The sequence below is a fragment of the Tripterygium wilfordii genome, chromosome 7 (assembly GCF_013401445.1).
Source record: "Tripterygium wilfordii isolate XIE 37 chromosome 7, ASM1340144v1, whole genome shotgun sequence".
Lineage (NCBI taxonomy): Eukaryota > Viridiplantae > Streptophyta > Magnoliopsida > Celastrales > Celastraceae > Tripterygium > Tripterygium wilfordii.
In genome coordinates this window covers 13,587,828-13,613,570 of record NC_052238.1, presented here as the reverse complement: position 1 = coordinate 13,613,570, position 25,743 = coordinate 13,587,828, and the positions used below count along the sequence as shown (strand labels likewise).

The 25,743-nt window shown below is 34.6% G+C and overlaps 1 protein-coding gene across 1 annotated transcript; it reads left to right on the top strand.

Moving 5' to 3' along the window:
* Positions 1–2,441: 2,441 nt before the first annotated feature.
* LOC120002753 (ctenidin-1-like) lies at positions 2,442–19,044 on the top strand. The gene is made up of 2 exons (XM_038851547.1): positions 2,442–3,102; positions 18,811–19,044. Exons 1-2 carry the CDS (start codon positions 2,537–2,539, stop codon positions 18,827–18,829), a joined length of 585 nt encoding a protein of 194 aa, XP_038707475.1. The 5' UTR covers positions 2,442–2,536; the 3' UTR covers positions 18,830–19,044.
* The last annotated feature ends 6,699 nt before the right edge of the window (positions 19,045–25,743 follow it).

The following is a 25,743-nucleotide window of genomic DNA, read 5'->3' as shown; positions in this document are numbered from 1 at the left end:
TTTCTTGAAGCAAGTATCCATAGTATGTTTGATGCTTCCACAATGAGTGCATGAACCATTGCCAGTTCATATAGCCGGTGACAATGGAGCAGTATGACTTCCAAATTTCTTAACTGCCATCACCATCTGAGGGGCTTCGGTAGACATCATAGTATTCCGACGGAGTTCTTCACATCTCAGAGTTGAGAAGGCCAAATCAGGGCCGGGAAGAGGATTAGTACGAAGAACATCTCCACTAATAGAGTCATATATATCATCTAGTCTGCCTAAGAACTGATATACTCGGTCTTCATCAATTTCGGCCATACGAGTCTTAATCACATCTGCTTGAGTGAAGGTTATTGGACGACGGTATCAAGCTCCTGCCAAATAACCTTAAGATTCGAATAATAAACTGACATGGGTCGCCCTGCCTGTTTAGTCACCATAGCTCTTCGAGATAAATCATACAAAATAGACTTATCAGCCCCTTCATAATATGTTTGAGACACAACATTCCAAACATCATTCACAGTAGGTAATCGGATAAAGAGATTCATTATATTGGCATCCATGGAGCCAATAAGCCATCCCTTCACAATGGCATCCTCCATCATCCACTTGTTATATGTGGGGTCAATAACAATAGGTTTAGGTTTCGTACCATTGAGATATTCCAGCTTTCCTCAGCCTGCAACAGACATAGTAACCACTTGGGACCAAAGAGTCAAATTAGAACCATCCAGTTTGATCCCATAAGGTATTGAGGTCGGTTCTTGGGTTGTCATCATCACGGGTGGATTTGTAAGTGCAGCGGAAGCTGGTGTGATACTTGAGTCTTCAAGTGAAGCCATAGGTTACGGTCGGTCTGGTTTACTGGAGTAGTAGGCTGCAGTAGGTGGTTAAAGTCTGGCTGGAACAGTCGATTCCGGAGGGTCGTGAGATAGGTTTGGTTGGAATAGTCGGTTCCAAAAGGTTAGTAGGTATGGCTGGTGTAGTAGGGTAGAAGAAAATTGCTTCGATACCAACTCAAATTAGAGAATGAATTCAATTGTATTCTTCTCACTATTGGAGGAAATATATATAATATACACAAATCTGCTATACTTAGAAGGAGAGAAATTTGTTCCCTAAACTATGTATACTATAATTACAAAGAATATTACATATACCATAAATACCATAATCAAATATTCTAACACGATTCAACTCTTCTTGAATATATGAATTTAGAGCCGTAGAATATCTCTTAAAATTATCTTCCTATGTGTGACCGAGCTTCTTTTGAATTTCTCTTGGAAGCATTGACCCTACCTTCCACATAAAACTTCAAATTATTTCAGCTTGGTTGTACCTGCATAGCCATAAAACCATGAGCCTCGATAGCATGAAATATCTTAGACAAAAAATAGCTAGAAAGAGTTTCACAGAGTAGATAACATAATAATACTGGAGGAATTTTTGGAATGTGTAAGTATAATTTAGCTCGGTTGTATCTGGATAGCCATAAAACCATTAGCCTCAATAGCATGAGATATCCTAGACAGGAAAAATATATGGAAAGAGTTTCGTTGAGTAGATAAAAGAATAATACTGGAGGAATTATTTATTTATTAAATCATAATTTATATAGTGATAAAAGGTAGTTTTAAATGCTTGTTTGAAAACTAAATGGATATAAAATTTAAATATGTTTATCGATGTTACTACGCAACTAAAGTTTAAAACAATAGGAGAATTCCTTTAAAAAAAACAAAAACAAAAAGAGAATTAAAATATCTGGAAAATAGTAAAAATTAAAACATCTAAAAAAATCTTAAAAGTTTGGGAGGGAAAAATTGTGAAGTGTGTATTCTATTTTTATTTATATATAGATATATTTAGCCATAAATTTCACAATTAGTAGAAAACAGTCAAACATGTCAGCAAATACAATACTAAGTACCGGGCATCTTTTCTCTCCTTTTCTAGACGTTGGATTAGACTAGAAAAATGTCGCTCACATGCATCAAATCAATACAACTTTCTTGATTTTTTTGTATATTGAATAATTTGATGTATATATACAACATACTCGTTGTAGGTTTCCTCCTGAAATCATTGTGGTAGAAAAATAGTAAAGAAGTCGAGGGATAAAAAGTAAAAAAGAGGAAAACAAAAGTGAAAAGGCTATCGTGGACCCCACTCATAGTTCTCGAGTCTGATCAGGACGTCCCCTCCAAATTCTTGCCTTTGTTGAAATATATATATATATATATATCTAACGTAATGATTATATTTAGAAAAAAGAGAGAATGTGTAGTAGTACAAGTCAAACATCTAATCAAGAGTTTTGAAATCAATGCATGTGTGTATTTAGTAAAAACTATGTGCATTTAGATGCACCCAACTCATACCTAATCTAGATATTTGACTATAAATATACATCACAAACATCAAATCAGTACCAGTTCCTTCAACATTGAGAATTACCCATATAAAATCTAGAAATAAGACTAAAATTATATCACAAACATACATTTAGGAGGATCGGTCGGAAACAAATTAGGAGTTGCAAATGGGCAGTCGAAACTTGTTGCTCTTGAGTGGGGATCAACATGCAGGGGAAGCTGCAGGATCTATGGGGGTCTTATTGTTGCTTTGGATGATCGTCATGTCAGTGATCATCATATCGATGGTGGTATTCGCTTGTGGAGATTGTGATGATGACGAATCAAACAAGAAAAAGAAGAGGCGTTCAATAAGTGGCGGAGGCGGCCGCGGTGGAAGCAACGGTATTGGTGGAGGGAGCGGTGGTGATAGAGGAGGAGACGTCGGTGGAGATGATGGCGGTGGTGGTAACGGAAATGATGGTGGTGGTGGCGACAGTGGAGGAAACGATAGTGGTGGTGATGGCGGCCACAACCACGGCCATGATGGTGGCCACGACCACGGCCATGGTGGTGGTCATCACCATGCTCATGATGGCGGTGGTCATCATCATCCTCATGTGGTTGATCATCATGTCCATGACGGTGGTGGTCATCATCAGCCTCATGTCCATGACGCCGGTGCCCATCATCATCATGCCCATGATGGTGGTGGTCATCATCATCATGCCCATGACAGCGGTGGTCATCATGGGCATGTTGGTGGTTTTTGAAGTAATAATTAAAGTCGTTTAATTTATGTCTTTTTCTTTTAATTTTTATTAGCTAACTAATAAAGTACTCTCATTTTATAATGTAATGAACCTTCCTTCTTTTTTTTCAATGTAATGACCTTATTTAGTTTCTTGTAAGGCTTATTTTGGTACGTTAAATTTGATTTTGTGGCACAATAATTTTATAAAATTGGTTACATTAATTTTGGTAATAGCATCTTCCCTATCACAATAGCAAATGAGAATCCACTTCCTCAATTTTTTTTAGAAAGAGGACGGTATACCAACGAGAGGTGACTCGGTTGACAATCGACTACGTTAAGCATATGTTTGTCGAATGTTCGATTCTAATGAGAATAAAATTTTTCAATGCTAATTTTTTTTTTAAAAAAAGGACGTTTTCTCGAAAATTTTGTTAACAAGATTCAATTTAAACTTCACAGTTCAACAGCAAACATGTATGCCATATTATAGATCAACAGCAAACATGTATGCCATATTATAGATGGATTCGATGACCATAAAGATTTTCTAAAAACATAACAAAAAATTATAAATAGATAGTATTTAAGCTATAAAATCCAATAATATCTTTATTTTTTCCTAATACAATAGTCAATTTCATTAAACAACTAGATAACATGTATCACCATATGTTATCATCATCCTGGTGTTGTCCGGTGATTGTTTGTGTTTTTTTTTTGTTTTTCTTGAGTTCTGGTGCCTACTTTTCTTGGCTTCGATTTGTAATTTCTTAGACTATTACTATCGTGACGTTAGATGTAACTTTGCTGTCATGATATGAATTATTGGGGGCTTATATGTTTTTTTTTTTTAAATAATAACATAAGTGAATAGTTGAATAAAAGTTAGGTAATCCAGACTATTCTAATTTGGTTGATACGGATGTTTGGCATGTTGGAAATAAATTCAAAGCAGTGATTATAGTCATGCGAGGTTTTCAAATTGTATATTTTAGAAAATATCATTAAAAAAATAAATATCTACCTATACAGTTAACCTATTAAAAAAAGTCAATTTTACGAAAATAAACTATAAAAATACCTTCCATCAATTAAAGAAAAACGAAAAAAACAACGGAAATAAAACAGAAATAATAGAAATCAAAGGCAATTATCTATTAAATTAAGTACTTAAAGTAAAATTATTTTCATTATTTTGATTTCTATTACCTAAAATGATCGAAAATAAACATCTCATAACTTTGTTGATACTTTTATACATAAAAAAAATCTGTAGTAGTCGTAAATTTTTTAAATAATTAAGCTACATACTAATTGTAGTTGAATTAAATTGATCCTAATCCACTTGTTGGGTCTCGTATGAGCCCACAAGTGCGTGGAAGTGTTAGGAATCTCACATCGGTTAGATGTGAGAGTTCCATTCACTTAAGGAAAAATTTCAGGCCGGTATCTTTAAGGAGACTTTTGGGCATCTAGGTACACTCAAAAAACACATGGACACATAAACACCCATTAAAATGCCAATTACATCACTACCCCCACTATATATCAGTTCATGATACTATTTCAAACAGTAAGATGAAAGCAAAAGTCTGAAATCCAGACGATTTCACAGATGGTTCGCTACATCACCACTGCCATTAGACTCCCCTCACTGAGACGCACAATGCCCAGCAAGATTTCGTCCAAAATGACCACCGAAAAGGGAGGCCCGAAGTTGACCCGTTTTGCTCACGTACATTGAAACAATAACATACGATCTCATATTTATAGTAACATTGAAACAGTAACATACGATCTCATATATGGACTCAGATTACGACTTAGATCTCATATTACGATCTCAGATCTAACAAGATGAAGACAAACACTAATAAAAATAAATAGAATAAGAAAATGAAGAAGATGATTGTGGAGGTGCGATGGTGGTGGAGATGGAGGCAGATAGTGGCAGTGGTGGAGATGGAGACAAACGTGACAATGGTGGAGATGGAGAGTAGGTATCACTACAAGAAATTGAGTCATTCACGATGATTTTGAAGGAGCGCCGACGCTTGTTTCATTTTACGATACTTATTTAATAAAGCGTCGTAACGTGCAAACTCAATTGCGACATTCAAAATGAGCGTCGTTACAGGATGTCAATAGCGACGCTAAAGTAAAACTCGTAGTTTTCTAAAAAAAATCACGCTAATTAGTTGGTGCGAAAGATGTCGCGGCACATACCAAAAAACCATTGTCAAATCTCGACGTTTTATTGTAAAAACATCGTCCTATATATTATATTTCACGACATCATAATTGAGCATCGTAAATAATAAAATACTACTGCGCTTTTAGAAAAAGCGCCGTCAAATGATGCTATTTACGACGATGTCCACCGAAGCGTCGTTCTGGTTTGTAATATACTTTTTCCAATAATCTTTCATGACTTACTATTATATGTACAAGTAGAAGTCAATATGTACCCATTATTATATATAGTATACCTTAAATAATATTTTCTTGTTAATATATATAGGTATATATATGTATATGTACATAGCTAGATAGTATACGTACGTACGTAAAAGATTTACATGCATGATTAGATCAATATTGATTGCTAGCTAGCTATAATATATATAACTTGTTTATTTAGGTATAGGTTTATATATGTAAAGGTTATCAATTGCGGTTTAATTAAGAATAAGGGTTGTTTAGAGTTTAGGGTTTCCCATTATTATATATCTAATGAGATTTACTGAAAGGGGCAATGGTAATAACCTTTAACATGATAAATTTAACTTTATTCCTTTATTATTGTGAATGTATGATGAACTGGCTTGCCTTATGAACCTTGTCCTATAATATGTGTTACTGGTTCATAGGGTCCAAGCCACAAAGGCTTTCAAGTTTGCTTTAAATTTTCCTAGTTGAAATAATCACAAAGTGGAAATTTTTGGATGAAACTCAATTAACTTGCTTTAATTTTCTCAGCAATTACTGGACGAGGGCTAGAAGCACTAGCCTGCTGCATGATGAAGTGGAGAACTTAGGGATGGCAGGCACAATGGAGCATATCAATATTACCTTTTGATTAACATGGGAACAAGCTAGTAGTATTATGTATGTTTTTGGGAACAAGCTAGCTAGTTTAGTTTTTTTTATATATATGTATGTTTTTGGGATATTATCACTTCTTGAGAAGAGAATTGAAGTGTTTATTTGTATGAAACAATGATTGTTTTTTCTGTTATGAAGTGGAGAATGGAAGCAGTTGTAATATTGTCCAGTATATTTTGATTTTAGCTGCTATTGGATTTCTGTAGGGTGGGAAACCATTTAATATGCTATTTTGGTTGAAGGTTTAGCTATGTAAGGCGCTTGTAAAGTGTCGGAAAATTAAATTTAAAAAATGAATTTTTTTTATTAGGATGCTTCTCTAGTGTCGTTAAATTTAAAATTAAAAAAATTAAAAATCAAAAATACTTTCGCGACGCATGAAAAGCGCTGTAACTTATGATTAAACGGTGGTTTTCCAATTTATGAATAACAATCCTACATTCTAGACAACGACACTTTTTTATTTCATTTATGGCGATTTAAAAAGCACCGTTAACTATATCGGCATTTCACGTAAAGCGTCGCTTTATCATTAACGACACGAATATTTATAGTACTTGTTCGGCGTTTTGAAAAGCGCCGAGAATTACCTTTAACGATGCTTTTTGCTTATTACCGACGCTTTATAAGTGCCGTAACAGACATCACTGTTGTAGTGTGTCTTAGATCTAGGTATTTTTTAGATCCATGCCTATAGAAAAAGAATGAAAAAGTGAGATTATGTAATTATTAATTTTTAAAATAGGTACTTCTGTAAAAAATATTTACTTATATGTCAAAGTGTTTTTTTCTTTGACCTAAGTGTCCAACTTTCATAAAATGGACACTAATATGTTATTTTTCCGTTCACTTAATAAGAGGTACCCAACCTCTTAACACTTGAGGCCCTTCTTAGAAACAAAACCCACATGGGCCTTTGCCTCAATGTGAAACAATATTATATCAAGTGTTTGTTGGGCCAACATGTATTCTCTATCCATTTTTCAAATTATTACGAGTGGTGGTAGTTGACATTTTTCAAAGTGTTTGGAGAGCTCTTCTTTAATTCTTGGGGAAGGATGTTATTCTCTCTCCCTCCCCCCTTCCCTCCCTCTCCCTATCCCTCTCCCTCCGGCCCTTCCTCGTTGTGCTCCTATATGAATTAGTTTTAAGGGGCTACACCATTATGTACGTTTCCATTGAACGTTCATTTGGTGGATATTGTAATATAAAGTACGTATTTCAGTTTGCAGGATGTTGTATATATTGCATGTTACTGTACGTTGCAAGTTTAATGGTGTGATCTTTAAACTTCATTTGTTTGCCATTTAACTTTTGTCTAACAAACCATGGCAGTTTCTTAGTCTTTTCTAGTCTCTTACTTGTACCTGTACCAGGGTAAATGGAATCACAAAACAATTCCTACTTCACTAAGTTTTTAAGCAAAGGATCAAACACCAATAACACATTTGTCTCTCATGATTATAGTTAACCTAATGAGGATAGTCATAATATGCCTGAGTTCACCAATACCCCTTCCAATGCCAGGAAGGGTGATCTATCTTTGGAAGAGAAGATGATTTGTTGTTCATTTCAACGTACCTATATACTAGCTTAGATGTAGTGCATGGAACGCAACAAAAACTAAGAAGCCCATAGGGAAATGATTGAAAAAATACTTCAATGACAACAAGAATGGTAATAATATCATTCTGAATCTGGGATGGTTTGTGTGTGAGGAGAAGACTACAACCATTTGAAATTAAAAAAAAAATTAGTATTTTATGTAGTCATATTCCATTGTAATATAACCTGATTGAAAGATTCATTGTTGATTCACTGATCCTCTGCAACCCGACATTATTGGTTGTATTTTTCTATTGGGAGGGTCTTTTGGAGTGCCATTTCATTGTTTTAGAAAATTAAGGGCCATGTACAGTAATATTTACTATATTTACAATTTTATTGGCAAAGTCATATTATTGTGGCACTTTATTGACGGATTATGGCAGCTAAATAGATGATTAAGAGTTTTGAAGTTCCATTTGCTGTCGTATGCAGTAATAAAGCAATAGATGCAGGAGATAAATAACAGAAGAAGCAAAGGAGAAATTTTATTGAACACAATATTGATCAAGTACATATTGGACTATTAAATAACATAAAACAGAAATAGATCATGGTATCTGACTCTGTAAGGTGAGGTACAAGGAACTCGAATCTCCTTAAGGCGATAGCTCCTACCTATTGTGATGCTTAGTAGGTTTGTAAGCTTCACCTCCCAAGATACAACACCTTTTAACCTGATCTGATGCAGCACTATGTGGATTCAGGTCTTAGTCGAACACCCTTGAACTCGACAACACTCAAGAACAAAAACGGATGCAGCACTATGTGGATTCAGGTCTTAGTCGAACACTCTTGAACTCGACAACACTCAAGAACAAAAACGGATGAAAAGAATATTATGAGATAAAGCTTCAGAGCTCTATGCGGAAAAAAAATTTTGAGAGTGAAAGCTTCTATACATGTATGATATATATTAAGGAGTCGTCCATCATGTGGGTTATATAGACTCATACTTTGAGACGAGGTAGAACTCCTTTCTAACAGCAAGTTTGACATGAATTAGAATTGTATCTCCTGTTATGAGATTAGAATTTGATCTGAGATGAAACTTTATCTTTTTATGAGACAAGAGATAAGAGTTTGCAACTTAATCACCCAACCAAGTCTCATTGAGTTAGGACTCCAATCAAACCTTAACAAAAATATAATAATATTTTGTATTATCTCACTCTCATGTTTGGCCCAGCCCGCGTATGTGTAGTTCGGCCCATTGGCCCATTGGGTTATTGAGCCATTCACCCTATGGTTTTCCAACAATTCCCCACATGAATGGATCAACAAAACACTTTATTTTGACTTGGAAAGTTTGAGTGTGCCTAGGAAGAAATACTACAAAAAGATAGGTAGCATTCGCTTTGAACCTTTTTTAGTGAAAGTCTATCGGATCCACTTAACTAGTCGATGGACTAAAGCTGCCTTGAATCGCAAGTTCTTTGTTTAAGCCCAGACAATATACCTCACACAATGTCTCTTCAGAACAAGTTTGATTCTCGATTGTGTTCCTTCTTTTGGCCTTGAACTTCTTGGGATTCATGCGTGCTTTAGAAAGTGTAGTCTTCAAGACTTTCATAGAGACAACCAACTATTCAAGCATATAGGTGATCTCCTATCAAGAATATCTTACAATACTCTACTTGAATGTTCAGGTATCGGAATCATTAAACGCATAGTGTATCCTTAATAAACGTTGTAGGATGCACTCGTGCATCTAAGAAGAGGAAGAGATAAACTCCTGAGTGCTTACTCTTGAGTTTCTCAAGATTTATGTTGTCCTATTGAATCTAGTCCATAGGATATTCAGCCGCTAGGTTAGGTTTCCATCAAGAGAACTCTTCTAGTGAGATAATGCTTTTAGCCCAATTCCCCTTGATGTACAGTTAATTTGGTCTCTCGTTAGCCCTTTTGTAAACGGATATGCTATATTTTCATTGGACTTCACAAAGTCTATTGAAATTATTCCATTAGAGAGTAATTGCCTAACGGTATTGTGTCCTTGCAATTGTAGCTTGATTATCACAATGTATGCAAATCATAGGCACATGTTGGGGCCATAGTGGAATATCCTCTATAAAGTGACGAAGCCACTATGCTTCTTCACTTGCTTTGTCTAGGGCGATGAACTCTGATTCCATCGTCAAGCGCTATCAATGTTTGCTTAGTGGATTTTCAAGCTGCGGCACCTCCTAGAGCAAACACATATCCGTTAGTGATGTGAGATTTCAAACTACTAAATTATAGCGATTCAAAACTAAGTTTATTACTCGCAAGTGCACGAATCAATGGTAGTATAGCATAGCAAATACGAGTGTCGAATCCACGAGGATTGAGTATTAATATATCCTAATTCCAAAATTCACCATAGACATCACCGAATAAAAACAAAAGATTATTTATGATTGGAAAATTATGAAATTAAAAGAGAAAATTATAAAAAGCATGCAAAGAACAAACAAATGGGTGAGCTAGGGTTTCGATTTCACCATCTTTATTGTACTTAAATCCTTTAGTCGTCAATTATCAATTCCTTCATGTATGTCAAAAACCAAGTCCCCTGATTCATGTAATAGTCATGGTGTCTAACTTACTACTTCTATTCTTAATTTGCAACTATCCATGGCGTCTAGACTAGTTTAACAAGCAAGAACGCAATTAGATCTATGGCAACTTATGTAGTGATCACATGAATCCTAGTATATGGCGTCTATGTCAAGGCAGTCATGGTAAATTGCAAGATGGTATTCCCAATCCGAGCATGGCGTCAACTACAAATTGCATCAAAACAATCAAACCTAGATGGTAGCTAAGCATCATAGTTCAATCATCAATTAAGCACAACAATCAACACTTGGCATAGCACAAAGAAAATAATAATTAATCAAACCAAATTCATATTTACTATATTTACAATTTTATTGGCAAAGTCATATTATTGTGCTATGCCAAGTAGATGATTAAGAGTTTAGAAGTTCCATTTGTTGTCGTATGCAGTAATAAAGCAATAGATGCAGGAGATAAATAACAGAAGAAGCAAAGAAGAAATTTTGTTGAGCACAATATTGATCAAGTACATATTGGAATATTAAATAACATAAAACAGAAACAGATCATGGTATACGACTCTGTAAGGTGAGGTACGAGGAACTCGAATCTCCTTAAGACGATAGCTCCCACCTATTGTGGTGCTTAGCAGGTTTGTAAGCTTCACCTCCCAAGACACAACACTTTTTAATCTGATTTGATGCAGCACTATGTGGATTCAGGTCTTAGTCGAACAACCTTGAACTCGACAGCACTCAAGAATAAAAACTGATGAAAAGAATATTATGAGAGAAAGCTTCTGAGCTCTGTACGGAAAATAGTTTTTGAGAGTGAAAGCTTCTATACACGTATGATATATATTAAGGGGTCATCCATCATGTGGGTTATATAGACTCATAGTTTGAGATGAGTAGAACTCCTTTCTAACTGCAAGTTTTACATGAATTAGAATTGTATCTCTTGTTATGAGATTAGAATTTGATCTGAGATGAATCTTTATCTTTTTATGAGATAAGAGATAAGGGTTTGCAACTTAATCGCCCAACCAATTCTCATTGAGTTAGGACTCTAGTCAAACCTTAACAAAAATATAATAATATTTTGTATTTATCTCATTCTCATGTCTAGCCCAGCCCGCGCATGTGTAGTTCGGCCCATTGGCCCATGGAGTGGGTCATTGGGTTATTGAGCCATTCACCCTATGTTTTTCCAACAATCCTCCACATGAATGGATCAACAAAACACTTTATTTTGACTTGGGAAGTTTGAGTGTTCCTAGGAAGAAACACTGCAAAAAGATAGGTAGCTTTCGCTTTGAACCTTCTTTAGTGAAAGTCTATCGGACCCACTTAACTAGTCGATGGACTAAAGCCTTGAATCACCAATTGTTTGTGTAAGCCCAGACAATAGACCTCACACAATGTCTCTTTAGATCAAGTTCGATTCTCGATTGTGTTCGTTCGTTTGGCCTTGAATTTCTTGAAATTCATGTGTGCTTTAGAAAGTCTAGCCTTCAGAACTTTCATAGAGATGGCCAACTATTCATGCATATAGTTTATCTCCTATTAAGAATATCTTACAATACTCTACTTGAATGTTCAAGGTATAAGAATCATTAAATGCATAGTGTATCCTTAATAAACGTTGTAGGATGCACTCGTGCATCTAAGAAGAGGAAGAGATTAACTCCTGAGTTTCTCAAAATTTACATTGTCCTATTGAATCTAGTCCATGGGATCTTTAATCTCTAGGTTCGGTTTCCATCAAGAGAACTCTTCTAGTGAGATAAGGCTTTTAGCCCAATTCCCCTCGATGTGCAGTTAATTTGGTCTCTCGTTAGCCCTTTTGTAAACTGATCTGCTATATTTTCCTTGGACTTCACAAAGTTTATGAAAATTATTCCATTAGAGAGTAACTACCTAACAATAGTGTGTCCTTGCAATTGCAGCTTGATTATCACAATGTATGCAAATCGTAGGCACATGTTTGGGCCACAGTGGAATATCCTCTATAAAGTGACAAAGCCACTCTACTTCTTCTCTTGCTTTGTCTAGGGTGATGAACTCTTATTCCATCGTCAAGCGCGAAATCAATGTTTGCTTAGTGGATTTTCAAGATACTACGGCACATCCTAGAGTAAACACATATCCATTAGTAGACTTTGATTATCAAAAATTCAATTAGCATCACTATACCTTTCTAGTATCCCTGGATACTTACCAAAATGCAATGCATAATTTTTTATTTTATTCAAGTATCCCAACATGCTTAGTAACGCTTGCCAATGTTCATGACCTGAATTACTTACATATATATATGCTCAGTTTACTAACTGAATATGCAATATTAGGTCTTGTACAGTTCACGATGTACATGATGCTGCCAATCACTTGAGAGTATTCCATTTTCAGTATTCTTATGTAGAGTTAGGTGTGGTAGAAAGGGATTGTTTGCTTCTCTAATGCCAAAGTCTTTAAACCTTTCATCATTTTCTCAATGTTGTGAGATTGCGTTAAACCTAGGGCTTCCATTCTCTTCCCTTCCCTTCACTTCACTTCCCTTCCCCCAAACCCCTCGTTCCAAACACACTCTATGAAAGTTTGTTCTTGTTCAAGAACAGTTAGTCAAGTATTATGGAACTTGCGAAATAAGTAAACAACAACCAAAACACACTAGAATAACGAGAAAAATTTAGCAGGGAAAAACCTCGAGTCTATCAAGCAATCAACCTTAGAAACAATCCACTATATGAATAAAAATTACAAAGGATCTAACCTTAAGATACCTTAGTACATCAACTATCAATGTATGTTTCCTAAGACGCAGCAATTATGTTAGCTGTTTAAACTCTGGGTGCAAACAAAGCATCCATGTTGAGAAGAAATTATTTGATACGCCACCGGCAAGCTATCTCACTCCAGGATTCTTCTTTAACTATCAAAACATACGAAACAAATAACTCCGAAGTTTGAAATAAACTGCTTTGTATTTGTGCACTGACTTCGGTATAACTTCCTAGGAATCTTAATTGTCTTAGACTTCAAATCTTCTGAGATCCAACTTTCCTAGGTTGACTTCAATCACACTACCTAATTTTAAGCACCTTCCTTAAAACCGAAACTAGGAAACTTACAATACAAGTATTTCTCCAATTAAAACCTAGACAAAGCGTTTCTAATTAAAGATAACTCTACTCTAGTATTTTATAAAAGTCGCGATAGCCCATAAGTCTTCTGATCCATGTCAATGCTGAGCTGGAATACTTAGATCGTGTTTGCCCTAATCCAGAGCACAGTCACTACAACCTACATCAAGTCACTTAGAACTATCTAGTAGGATAGGCTATTTGAGGATACATCAATGAACAAAAATAAGCAGACAAAACCAAACAAGGCATAGAAATAATAAGCAATAATCACACGATGTCTGAGCACTCAATCTGTCATTAATAGTAGGGGTAAAAACCCCAAGACTCACTCCCTTGACAATTGAGTGATCAAAAACCAAAAAGCTGAAAAGAGAGGTCAACTGATTCAAACACAAGCAGATTATCCAAATAATAAACCAAAAATAGACTTACTCCCCCTAACTAGGTCAAGATCATGATATCCAACACCATAACATCAATAAGATAAACTAACACACTCACACATCTGTCCAACAACTTTTAACTCTTATAAGCTACACAAAATATAAGAGAAGGAAATCCCAATTCGTGTTTGGTTTCCAACTCAAAACCTAATAAAAATTTGATTTTATAACTAAAAAAAAGTCAGGTCCATTGTTCCTTGAGTAGGCCCAAGCTTTACTTGAGGAAGGACAATCTGGTCTGTGTGTGCCTAAGCCTTCCTCGAGTGCCCGCTCGAGGAAGCCCAATCTGCCACATATAAAAACACACTTCAATTCCACAAGGAATTTGTTAATCCAAATTCATTACTATAAAATGATCAAATGCATATAAAAGACGCTATTTTTTAAATGTCAATTTATATTGACCAATTAGTTCATCAAAATATATTGTGTTATATCTCAAAATTTTAAAATTACTCTCTTAAAACATATTAAATTTTATTTTTGTTGATGCAGATGTCAAATATTATATATGTTGACCAGCCTATCGGAACGGGTTTTAGTTATACAACTTATATATGCTAGTGACACAAGAAGTGACCTAACCAGTGTCACTAATGATAATAACTTCTTAAAGTTTTTTTTTATGCTCTCATCTGATTTATTCTCAATGCTTAAATAAAAAATGGTATTGATGTTTGTTAATTTTGTTTTCAATCACAGAAGTTCGTGGAGGAGTATCATGATTTTGTCACAAATGAATTTTTCATAACTGGGAACTCTTATGCGGGATACTATGCTCCAGCTCTAACTTCTCGAATTCATCAAGAAAATAAAAAAAAATGAGTGTCTTCTTATAAACCTCAAGGCATGCTCTTTTAATCTCACTTGATAATTTTTTGATATTATTTTCTCATTATATGCGCTCAAATCTATAGTTTTGTAGGGATTTGCTACTGGTAACGGACTTACGAATGCTGGAATTCAATTACCAACCATACCCTATTTTGCTAAAATTAATGGATTACTTTCTGACACAAATTACTCGCACATAGTGCAATATTTGGTTCCAGAATGTTAAGAATCCATACAAGATTGTGGTGCGTACAGCTTATAATTTTATGCTTCGTTTGGATGAGCGGATAAGACTTCGTATAGTATAAAATTATCTTTTAATAAATTTATCGGGTGTTTGGACGATTTTTAAAATACTCGGGATAATATAACTTTCTACGAAAGTGGTTCTTATACGAAATAGGCCATATAATATTAGAACACCTCCCACTCGTTTTTATTTTATACGGAGCGTTTAGTATAAAAAATAACATGTCAAATGACAAAAAAGACCCTCACTCTCACTTTAATTGAGGATACACCAGACATATTACCATAAATCTTATATTATACAAGCCTAATATCATATTATTTCCAAACACCGGATATGATTAACTTATACAATGATTAAATTATACATTGGATAGGAAAATTATATTATCCCATACGGAGTTCCAAATGGAACCTTAAAGTATTCTTTATTTGTATATTTTTGTGATCATGGTATATTGCATTTTCCATGTGTGAGAAACTAGTTAATAACAATTGAATCACACCTACGAAAGGTGGCTTTCATGTTAATATTTGTACATATATATATACACACAAAATGTTAACATGAGGCGTACAGTTTTTCGATATTAGGAAGCGACGTGTGGGTACCTCCAATTAGAGTTCTTTATCAAAATAACACTCTCACTCAAAATATGTCCCAATATAACATCCGAGTAAAAATATTTCTCAAAATAACACTACACGCCACTGCCAATGATGTGTTCTTTGAAAATTTTAAACAATCACGACATCAGAGATGGCGTGATTTAATTAACGTTGATCACTCCATTGGCAATGGAGTGACTAATGGATATTTTCATTGTTGGCGTGAATCATATTTTTATGATGATCACGTCAACTGTGTTGGTGTGATCATCATAAAAATATACATATATATATATGTATCTATATATCTATACATCTACATACATACATACATATATATATATATATATATACATGCATACATATATACATACATACATATATACATCTATATACATACATATGTACATACATACATACATATATAGAATAATTATTCTATGTGAACAAAAAGTGTGAACCAACTTTTCAACCATAGATGTGATGGGTCCCACAGAAAATTTATGGTCCCTACTTTTGTTTTGTTTTATTACAATCATTGAATTTGAAGTTCACAAAGTTGGTTCACATAGGATAATTCCTCTATGTGTGTGTGTGTGTATGTATGTATATATATGAGAATTCTCCTATGTGAACCAACTTTGTGGATCAAAATCCAATGGTTGTGATAAAACACAACATAAGTGGGGGCCACATATTTATTATGGGACCCACCATATCTATGGTTAAAAAACAAGTCTACAAAGTTGATCCACACTTTTAGTCCATATAAGAAAATTCATGTACACATATATATTACATGTATATGTATATATCTATACATTTATGCATTAAGATATATATATATACACACACATATATATACATACACACACATTTATATGGAGTTTTTTTTTTCTTTTTAAGGTTCACGCCAACCTTGTTGGCGTGACCTTTACAAAGCAAACAGTGACTAATTTTTATACATTATTCACGCCATCAGAGATGGCGTGAATGAATCACTCCATCTCTGATGGTGTGATCGTTAAAAACATACAAAGAACACGCCACTGACAGTGGCTTGTAGTGCTATTTTGGGATATACTTTCCCGCGGATGTTATATTGGGATATATTATGGGGGAGAGTGTTATTTGGGTAAAAAACTCCCTCCAATTATGACTACTCAAAGATGGAGTCACTTCTCAATACACAATCAGTACAAGATGCTTTTGGCATTCAGCGCAGAACATTTGTTTCATGGAATCTCACAGTATTTAGAGCATTGCAAAGGGACTATTGTGAAGAGATAAGACACAGTAATTCCAATTTTAATTGTAATTCCAAATTTACTTAAGAATAGAATCAAGGTCCTTGTATATCATGGAGAAAAGGATCTCATGCATGTGCAACTAGATTGGTAAGTCATATACTCTCTTTTTTGTAATCGAGAATGAGACCATACAATTTTGCCATTTTGATATCCGATATTAACCTAAACTTGGACTGTCAAGCGCACAAGCACAAAAATCACATGGGCACAAGGGTATTGCTCCTAATGAAAATCATACTCAGAACCTTCTGAATCCATACGATTATTCCAACATGCATGATCTATTTATTATTTATTTTGTGCTTACATTTTTTGTCTAAATTCTTAGTGTTTTTATGTATGAATAGGAAGTTTTCATTGGGCCACGGAAATGGAATGGTTGGTAAAGAAGGAGTTTGACAAAGCGCTACTTGTTTCATTTCGTATTTTTTATGTTTCGTGTAGCCTGTAAAAGTTAAAGTTTGTTTCATTAAGATTCGTTCACGTGTTTTGATTCATTTATATGTGCTCACTAAATTATTGAAAATAACAATATTTTTTATTTTATATTGTACGTGTTTTTTGATTTGATTTTTCATTGCCCAATCTTTTCTCTACAATTATTTGATTTGATTATACATATTTATATGAAAACAATGAAAGTTGTAATATTTTAATTATTTAATATTTTTACCGATTATAAGCATATCTTTTATGAAGATCTACGTTAATTTATCAAACTATTCGAGTGAAGTAAAAATGAGGTCAAACACTCATTTTAGATTCTAATTAGTATTTTATATGAGCTTGTCTCTCCACTTGTGCACAATATTAACAATTAAATAAAAATCATCATTCATAACATTTACGGTTTCAAAAATAATTGATGTTCTTATAAATAATTATATGAATGTATATAGATGTATAAAAGATGTGTAAATGTTCAAATAATTGATATTTCAAACATCTTAGCAAAAAATAAAACAATTGTAAGTATACAAATAAAAACAGCGCCACAATAGGAAGAAATGTCGTTGTTTTCAATAATTGAGTGAGTAGATATAAATGTATCAAAACACAACGAATCTTCATAATTTAATATGACTGATTTGATTGCATCAAAGACATGAATTTTTTAATAATTTTTATTTTTATTTAATTATTCAATGACAGATGTGAGTGAATTAGTAAAAATATTTATATTTATTGAAAAAATGCACAAAATTATATTTAGCCCATAGATTTCACAATTACTAGCAAACATGTAGGCAGATATAGTACTTACTACTGGACATCTTTTATCTTCTTTTCAGAATGTTAGATTAGACTAGAAATATGTGTATCACATGCATCACATCAGTACAACTTGTTTGAAAATTCCAAAACTCAGACCCCATCTGTATAGTTGACTATAAATATATATCACAAACATCAAATCAGTATCACTTCCTTCAACATTGAGAATTACTCATATAAAATCTAGATAAACATACATTTAGGAGGATCGATCGAAAACAACTTAGGAGTTGCAAATGGGCACTCGAAACTTGCTGGTCTTGAGTGGGGATCAACATGCAGGGGAAGCTGCAGGATCTATGGGGGTCTTATTGCTGCTTTGGATGATTGTCATGTCAGTGATCATCATATCGATGGTGGTATTCGCTTGTGGAGATTGTGATGATGACGAATCTAGCAAGAAAAAGAAGAGTCGTTCAGGAGGTGGCAACGACGGTGGTGATGGAGGAGGAGATGATGGCGGTGGTGGTGATGGTGGCCACAGCCATGGCCATGGTGGTGGTCATCATCATGCTCATGTGGGCCACCATCATCATGCGCATGACGGCGGTGGTCATCATGGGCATGTTGGAGGCCATCATCATGGCCACGTTGGTGGTTTTTGAAGTAATAATTGAAGTCGTATAGTTTATTTGTTTTTCTTTTTAATTTTTATTAGCTAACTAATGGAGTACTCTCATTTTATAATGTAATGAACCTTTCTTCTTTTTTTCCAATGTAATGGCCTTATTTAGTTTCTTGTAAGGCTTATTTTGGTACGTTAAATTTGATTTTGTGTCCCAATAATTTTATTAAATTGGTTACTTTAATTTTAGTTATATTTCGCGTCTTTCCTATCACAATAGAAATTGAAAGAGGAAGGTATACTGAAGAGAGGTGATTTGGTTGACAATTAACTAAGTTAGGCGTATGTATATACAAGATTCGATTCTAATGAGAAAAAAATTTGTCAATGATATTTTTTTTTAAAAAAGGGCGTTTTCTCAAAAATGTTGTTAACTAACAAGAATCAATTTAAACTTCACAAATCAACAGAAAATATTTATATGCCATATTATAGAAGGATTCGAGGACCACAAAGATTTTCTAAGAACATATCAAAAAATTATAAATAGATAGTATTTAAGCTATAAAATCCAATAATATCTTCTCTCTTTTTTCCCTAATACAATAGTCAACTTCATTAAACAAATATATAACAAGTATCAACATATGTCGTTGTCATCCCGGTATTGTCGGGTGATTGCTTGTGTTCTTTGTTGTTCTTGAGTCTTAGTGTCTACTTTCTTTGGTTTCGGTTTGTAATTTCTTAAGATGCTATCGCGGCGCTAGATGTAACTTTGTTGTTTATGAAATGAATTGTTGGGAGACTTATATCCTTTAAAAAAAAAGAGTTTGACAAATCAAATAATGCAAGAACTTATACGCGAAGCTGAAATTATTGAAGAAATTAAAAACTTAAAGTTGTCAAGGCCATAATGGATTGATGATAGTTCTATCGATGTTGATGAATGAATAGTCATAAATAATAAATTGTAGCTTAATAATTATGTATTTATAGTCAAAGAGATGATATTGATGCAAATGATTAATAGATTGATGTACATATAATATATATGACGCAATTTCACCCTCTAAAAAAATATTGTTCAATATTATTCAATTCTATAAAAAATTTAGTGCAATTATTCAAGTGTATATTCAAAAAATAATTAAAAAATTGTCAAAACCCGAGGCTCGAGTCCAAAGGCTCGAAGCCCGGGCCCAGCCTTAATGCCAGAGCTTTATGGGCCCAGGCCAGGCTTGGGCTTGATTTTTCCATTCAGGCCTAGCCCGAAGTTCGATGATCAAAATCGAGCTTGGGCCCAGGTCAAGCTTGGGCCTGAAAAAGCCAAGCTAGCCTCGCCCAATGCCAACGCTTAGGCTCGACTTGACTTACTAAAGTCAATTTCGTGTGGCTCGAGGTTTATTTCTAGTTCGATCAACTCAATTTTTAGATTACAATCAAATTAAGTAGAGTTTGGATCCAATAAGCTCGACTAAAAATTTGGGTGGAAATTCGAATTTGAGCTTTGTTTAGCATATAACGATGAATTCTCTTATAAAGTCTTAGCTTTTAGGGTTCAAATGTTTGAAAAAAATTTTGAAAAAAATACAAGGTTTTTATCCATAGAGACAAAAACTAAAAGTTGTATTCCAATAAGGACAACCTAAAAACAATTTTAAAAAAATGACGAAGCCTACCAACTTACCAAAATACCCTCCCTCCTCCTCCTCCTTCTTCTTCTTCCTCCTCTTCGTCCTTGCACCACCATATCTGAAGTTGGCTGTCTAACCATCATTTTCGACGAACGAACTATTAAAATGAAGCTCTAGGTCAACCCGACCAAAACCCAATCATAACTGATCATCAATGATCACTTGAGTGACAGGAAAAGCTTCGTGAAATCATGGACCACTGTTTGAAAGATAGCTCGATCCGGCCAATGCCGGTGACCATCACCACCAATCAACTAACCGGACCATGGCGAATCAAATTTGGAACTAGATCTAATAAATTGAGTGAATATCAATCTAGTTTTTATATATGATTTTTCATATCTGCAGATATTAAACAAAAATTTTGTGTTGTAATCTTCATTGTGATGACATTACCAAATTAAATTCTCATGTTTCAGTGTTTAAATAGATATAATAAAACAGATGTAATAAAAAATATATAAGAAAACAAATAACATATGAAACAGATAAAATATGAAACATATAACATATGAAACAGATAACATTTTATGCAGATTCATGGGTATGGTTGACCACCTCAGTTCGACCATTGATCAAGGCCGCCGACAGACCAAAAAGAAGCACTGGAGCACCACGACCAATCCTCAACCAACATTCACATACATTAGCTATTGATTTCACCGGATTTTGACCTTGAAGTCGTAAGCAACCGTGAAGAAAAGTGTTTGATTTGGCCACTGGAGATGATGTCGCCGCAAGCAACTACCACGGGAGTGTAACCTAGACATAGGCGCACCATCCCCACCCATTGGCTAGGTGGAATAGTCACCAAAGGAGGAAACTTAGACTTGGGTGTTGTCGCAACCGGGGTCACGACGCGGACCGGCGATGAAAGGATGAAAAATGATTTAGAGTCGCCACCAATTGATTTAAGTGCAATTGAACACTAAAAATGGTCTGCAAACCAGAAAATGGGTAAGGGGGTCTATTGAGTGTGGGGAAGATGTTAAACACCCCACAACTCCCTAAAAGGTTACCTAGATTAATCTACGTGCTTTTTCTTGAAAATTTGTTGTATGTCCCAATTTGTTTTAATGAATTTTTCATATGCCCGAAAAAATCATATATTATCAAATGGGGTGGAATCTTTCCATTAATGTTAGAACAAGGCTTTGCTTTTTGAAAATCTCATTTTTGATGGGTTTTATTGAAAATCGACTTGGAAAGATATTGGATGGAATTTGCAAAAGGGACATTGGGTTTTATACCAAGGGGAGGTCTCGATCACATAGTCAAAGAACAATGAATAAAACGGAAAGAACAATCTAAATTTGTTTGACGAATATAAATGACACTTTAATTTGAAAAGATAACATAATTAAAATTTAGGCAGGAGCTGAACGTTATCAAGTCCTCCTCCTAAAGAACTTTAATTTAGGTATCTAATAAATTAACTTATCATGTTTTTTATGAATACAAGTGATATTTTAATTTAAAGAGATAACATAATTAAAGCCTAGGCAAGAGCTGAATTTTATCAAGTCCTCCTCCTAAAGAACTTTAATTTAGGTATCTAGTAAATTAATTTATCATTGTGTGTACGAATACAAATAATAACTTTAATTCAAAGAGATAACATAATTAAAGACTACGCAAGAGCTGAATTTTATCAAGTCCTCCTCCTAATTGACTTTAATGTAGCATCTATTAATTTGTTTATGAAAATTTGATAAAAAGACGGTTGTTGAATTGACGGATTGACAAAACTAAGCATACAACCTAACATATAATCTAACAATGTTCAAAATAATTTATCCACTACTCCTACTCATGCATCTTTCATATTCTAAATTTATCAACCCCTAAACATGCATACCACTAACATTAAACATGCATAAAATTCAACTACGCTACTTTTCATTATTCTCACTACTCTGTTACATATTTATATTTACAAAGATATATACAAATAAAAACAAAATAAAAATATATACAAAATATAAAAATACAAATATGACCCATGGAGCCCGTATGTTGCTCAAATCCAGTCCAATCTCCAAATAAACTCTCCGGCCCCAAACGAAATCAAGTCCGGCCCAAGTGGGATCAAGCCCGGTCCAAGCCCAACATCAAATACAAGGAAGGAATGATCAAAATTAGATACTCAAATGTAATCAAGATCCAAATTAAATCAAAACCACATTATGAGATTCACATATATATATATATATATACAAAAAATTTATGTCACCTATAAACATATCTTCAAATCAAATCTGGACCAAACAAAATGAAATCCACATTTTTTAACCGGACATAGCTCCTGGATAGTTTCTCTTTCACGAAATCAGTTCATCAGTCATCAACATTTCGGTATAATTTCATCAAGACTAAATATCAAAGCTAGATATCACAACCAGATGTGAAAAAAAACCATATCTCCACACAGTGAGCAAACAAAGATGTCAAAGCCAAATATTAACACAAAGAGCAAACAGATCTCCAAGCCAAGAACATAAAAACCAGATATGCTTCAGAGAAATAGAACCGGAAAGATGGACCCAAAGAGATACAGAGGTAGCACCAAAGAAATGGAACCAGAGAAATAGAAATAAAGAATGATATAAATGTGTGTAGATTATTACCCTTGCAGAGAAATAGAACTGAAGAGAACGAAACCCTTTTCTTCTTTGGTCTTTCAGAGCACCTTGACTTTTCTTTGTTCTCCTCTGGTTCTACTCTCTCTTTACTTCTCCTTTTCTCCACTAATCACCAGTGGCTTCCCTTGGCTGCTTTCTTCTCTATTTCCAATCACCCAAAAACAGTTGTTTTTTTCTCTCTTTTTGTTCAACTATTTCTCTTTTTGCTCCTTGTCTCTGTTGCCTCCTTCCCCCTTTCTTTTCTCTCTCACATCCCTTTTTCCCTCTCCAATTGTCCGGTTGCTACCTCCCTCTCTCAATCCAAAACCCCTTTTTTCATTTTCTTGTGCGGCTCCCCTATTCCTTTCTCTCCAAACCTCTAAAACCCTTTTTCTCCCCTCTTTTGTCATGCGGCTTTTTCTTTTTTTTCTTCTCCCTTGTTCTCTCTCACCGGCGGTTCTCCCAAAATGCCCCCAAAAACCCTATTTTTCTCTCCTTTTCTAAAACTCTTAAAACTTACATTTTTGTCTTTTCCTTACTTTTGTGAAACCCTAATAAAGGTACCACCTTTCCCTCTTAAGGTTTTTCTTTTGTTTATTATTTATTTAATTATCCTATTTTTAGATATTTTCTAGGGTTTAGATCTTTTGGGCTTAGGTTTGAATTTTTATGGGCTTATGGTCCAAGAAATGGGCCTTAAGATTTTTGTATGCTTATGGGTCCAAGAAACAATCTTTGAATTTTTTGTAAGTACGTGAGCCTATGAAACGGGCTCTTGAATTTTGTTTTGCATTATTATTTTTTTATTATTTTTTTGTTTTTTGGCCGGACAAAAACCGGGTACTACAGCTGCCCCCTTTTGTATGTCTTTTATGAAATAAAAGGCAAACAAAGGTGTAGTCAACCGAGTTTCGTACGGGAACTGAAAAAGGTAATGCGTGGGATCATTATGGCCATTCCCAGCTTGGCCAGCAAGAAAAGAAACTGCATGGGATCACTACAGTCATTCCCAGCTTGGCTGATAAAAAGAAAGTGCATGGGATCACTACAGCCATTCACAGCTTAGCTGATGAAAAGAAAGTGCATGGGATCACTACGGCCATTCCCTGCTTGGCCAACAAGAAAAGAAAGTGCATGAGATCACTACAGCCATTCCCAGCTTGGCTGATGAAAAGAAAGTGCATGGGATCACTACGGCCATTCCCAGCTTGGCCAGCAAGAAAAGAAAGTGCATGGGATCACTACAGCCATTCCCAGCTTGGCTAGAAATGTTTGTTTGAATTTATGCAAGAAAATATCCATGAGTGTATGAATGCATGAAGAAAATTGTATTTTCTTTTATTTTTCTCATTTTGAAAATTTGATTTTGGTTACTTGTCGTAAGCACCATCACCCCTATCATCCTACAATCATCCATCATGAGAAGACTGCATCTTTTGATTCCATCCTATCTTCAATCTGCCATGTTACGCTTATTCTTGTATCTTTCATTTTCTTTTTGTCTGGTCTTTCCATCGATTTACTGCTTCCATCAAATCCGACATACCTTTAACGCCAAACAAAAGCTTTTCGGCTCCAAAATCTCTTGGGCCCCACTATGTCTTTTACGTCATTTAATTTCTTTTAGCTCTCTTAGAGTTAAGAACACCACAATCTCTTCGGCTCCACCGTGCCTTTTAGCGCCATTTAATTTCTTTTAGCTCATTTACAGTCAAGAACACCAAAATCTCTTCGGCTCCACCATGCCTTTTAGCGTCATTTAATTTCTTTTAGCTCTTTTAGAGTTAAGAACACCACAATCTCTTCGGCTCCACCATGCCTTTTAACGCCGTTTAATTTCTTTTAGCTCCTTTACAGTCAAGAACACCAAAATCTCTCAAGTTCCTGCTAAGAACAATGTCCTAATACACTTATCATGATTCTTTTATTACTTTACTTAACTTCCAAATAAATTCAATAGTATGGCAATGCTTGTACTACATGAGATTTTTGAAGGTAAGATATACAAGCAAAAAAAATCGTGAAGAACACAAGCAATGAATAAGGAATTCAGAAATGAATTGAATGACCTCAGAGAGTTTTATTTAGAATAGATAGATAACAGGAGAGACTGATCAAATATATATATGATTCAAAAGGGTTAGAAATAAAGGAAATAGCAGAAACCTTCACAGGATATAAAATGAGATAACTTTGATTCCGCACAAAACTACCCCAGTTTTGTGTGCCCCCCACTTTGCAATTATTGAATCTGACTACTTCCATATCAATCTTCTCCTTCACAAATTCATCATGGATACCTCTGATCATAACCAGTTCAACTATGCATAGTCTTGCTATCAAATTCTCAAAAAGGCCTCTGCCTCATTCCCCTTAGTTGCTTTCTCCACACCTTTCTGATATCAACGTTACTTGAAGCTCCCAAGAAGGGTTTTCACTCTTGTAGAGACTTTTCTTTTTCTCTAATTTTTTCCTGAAGCGCCCACAAGGGGTTTTCACTCCAACGGGATTTTTGTTCCTCTAATTTTTGCCTAGACCACCCTTTCGGGTTTTCAATCTAGCGAGCTTTTAACTCTAATTTTTGCCTAGATCGTCCTTTCGGGTTTTCAATCTAGCGAGTTTAGTTTTTTTTTTTTAAC

Bases quoted from the DNA above. Each gene is read 5' to 3' on its own strand.
- LOC120002753 (XM_038851547.1), top strand. From the start codon at position 2,537: ATGGGCAGTCGAAACTTGTTGCTCTTGAGTGGGGATCAACATGCAGGG.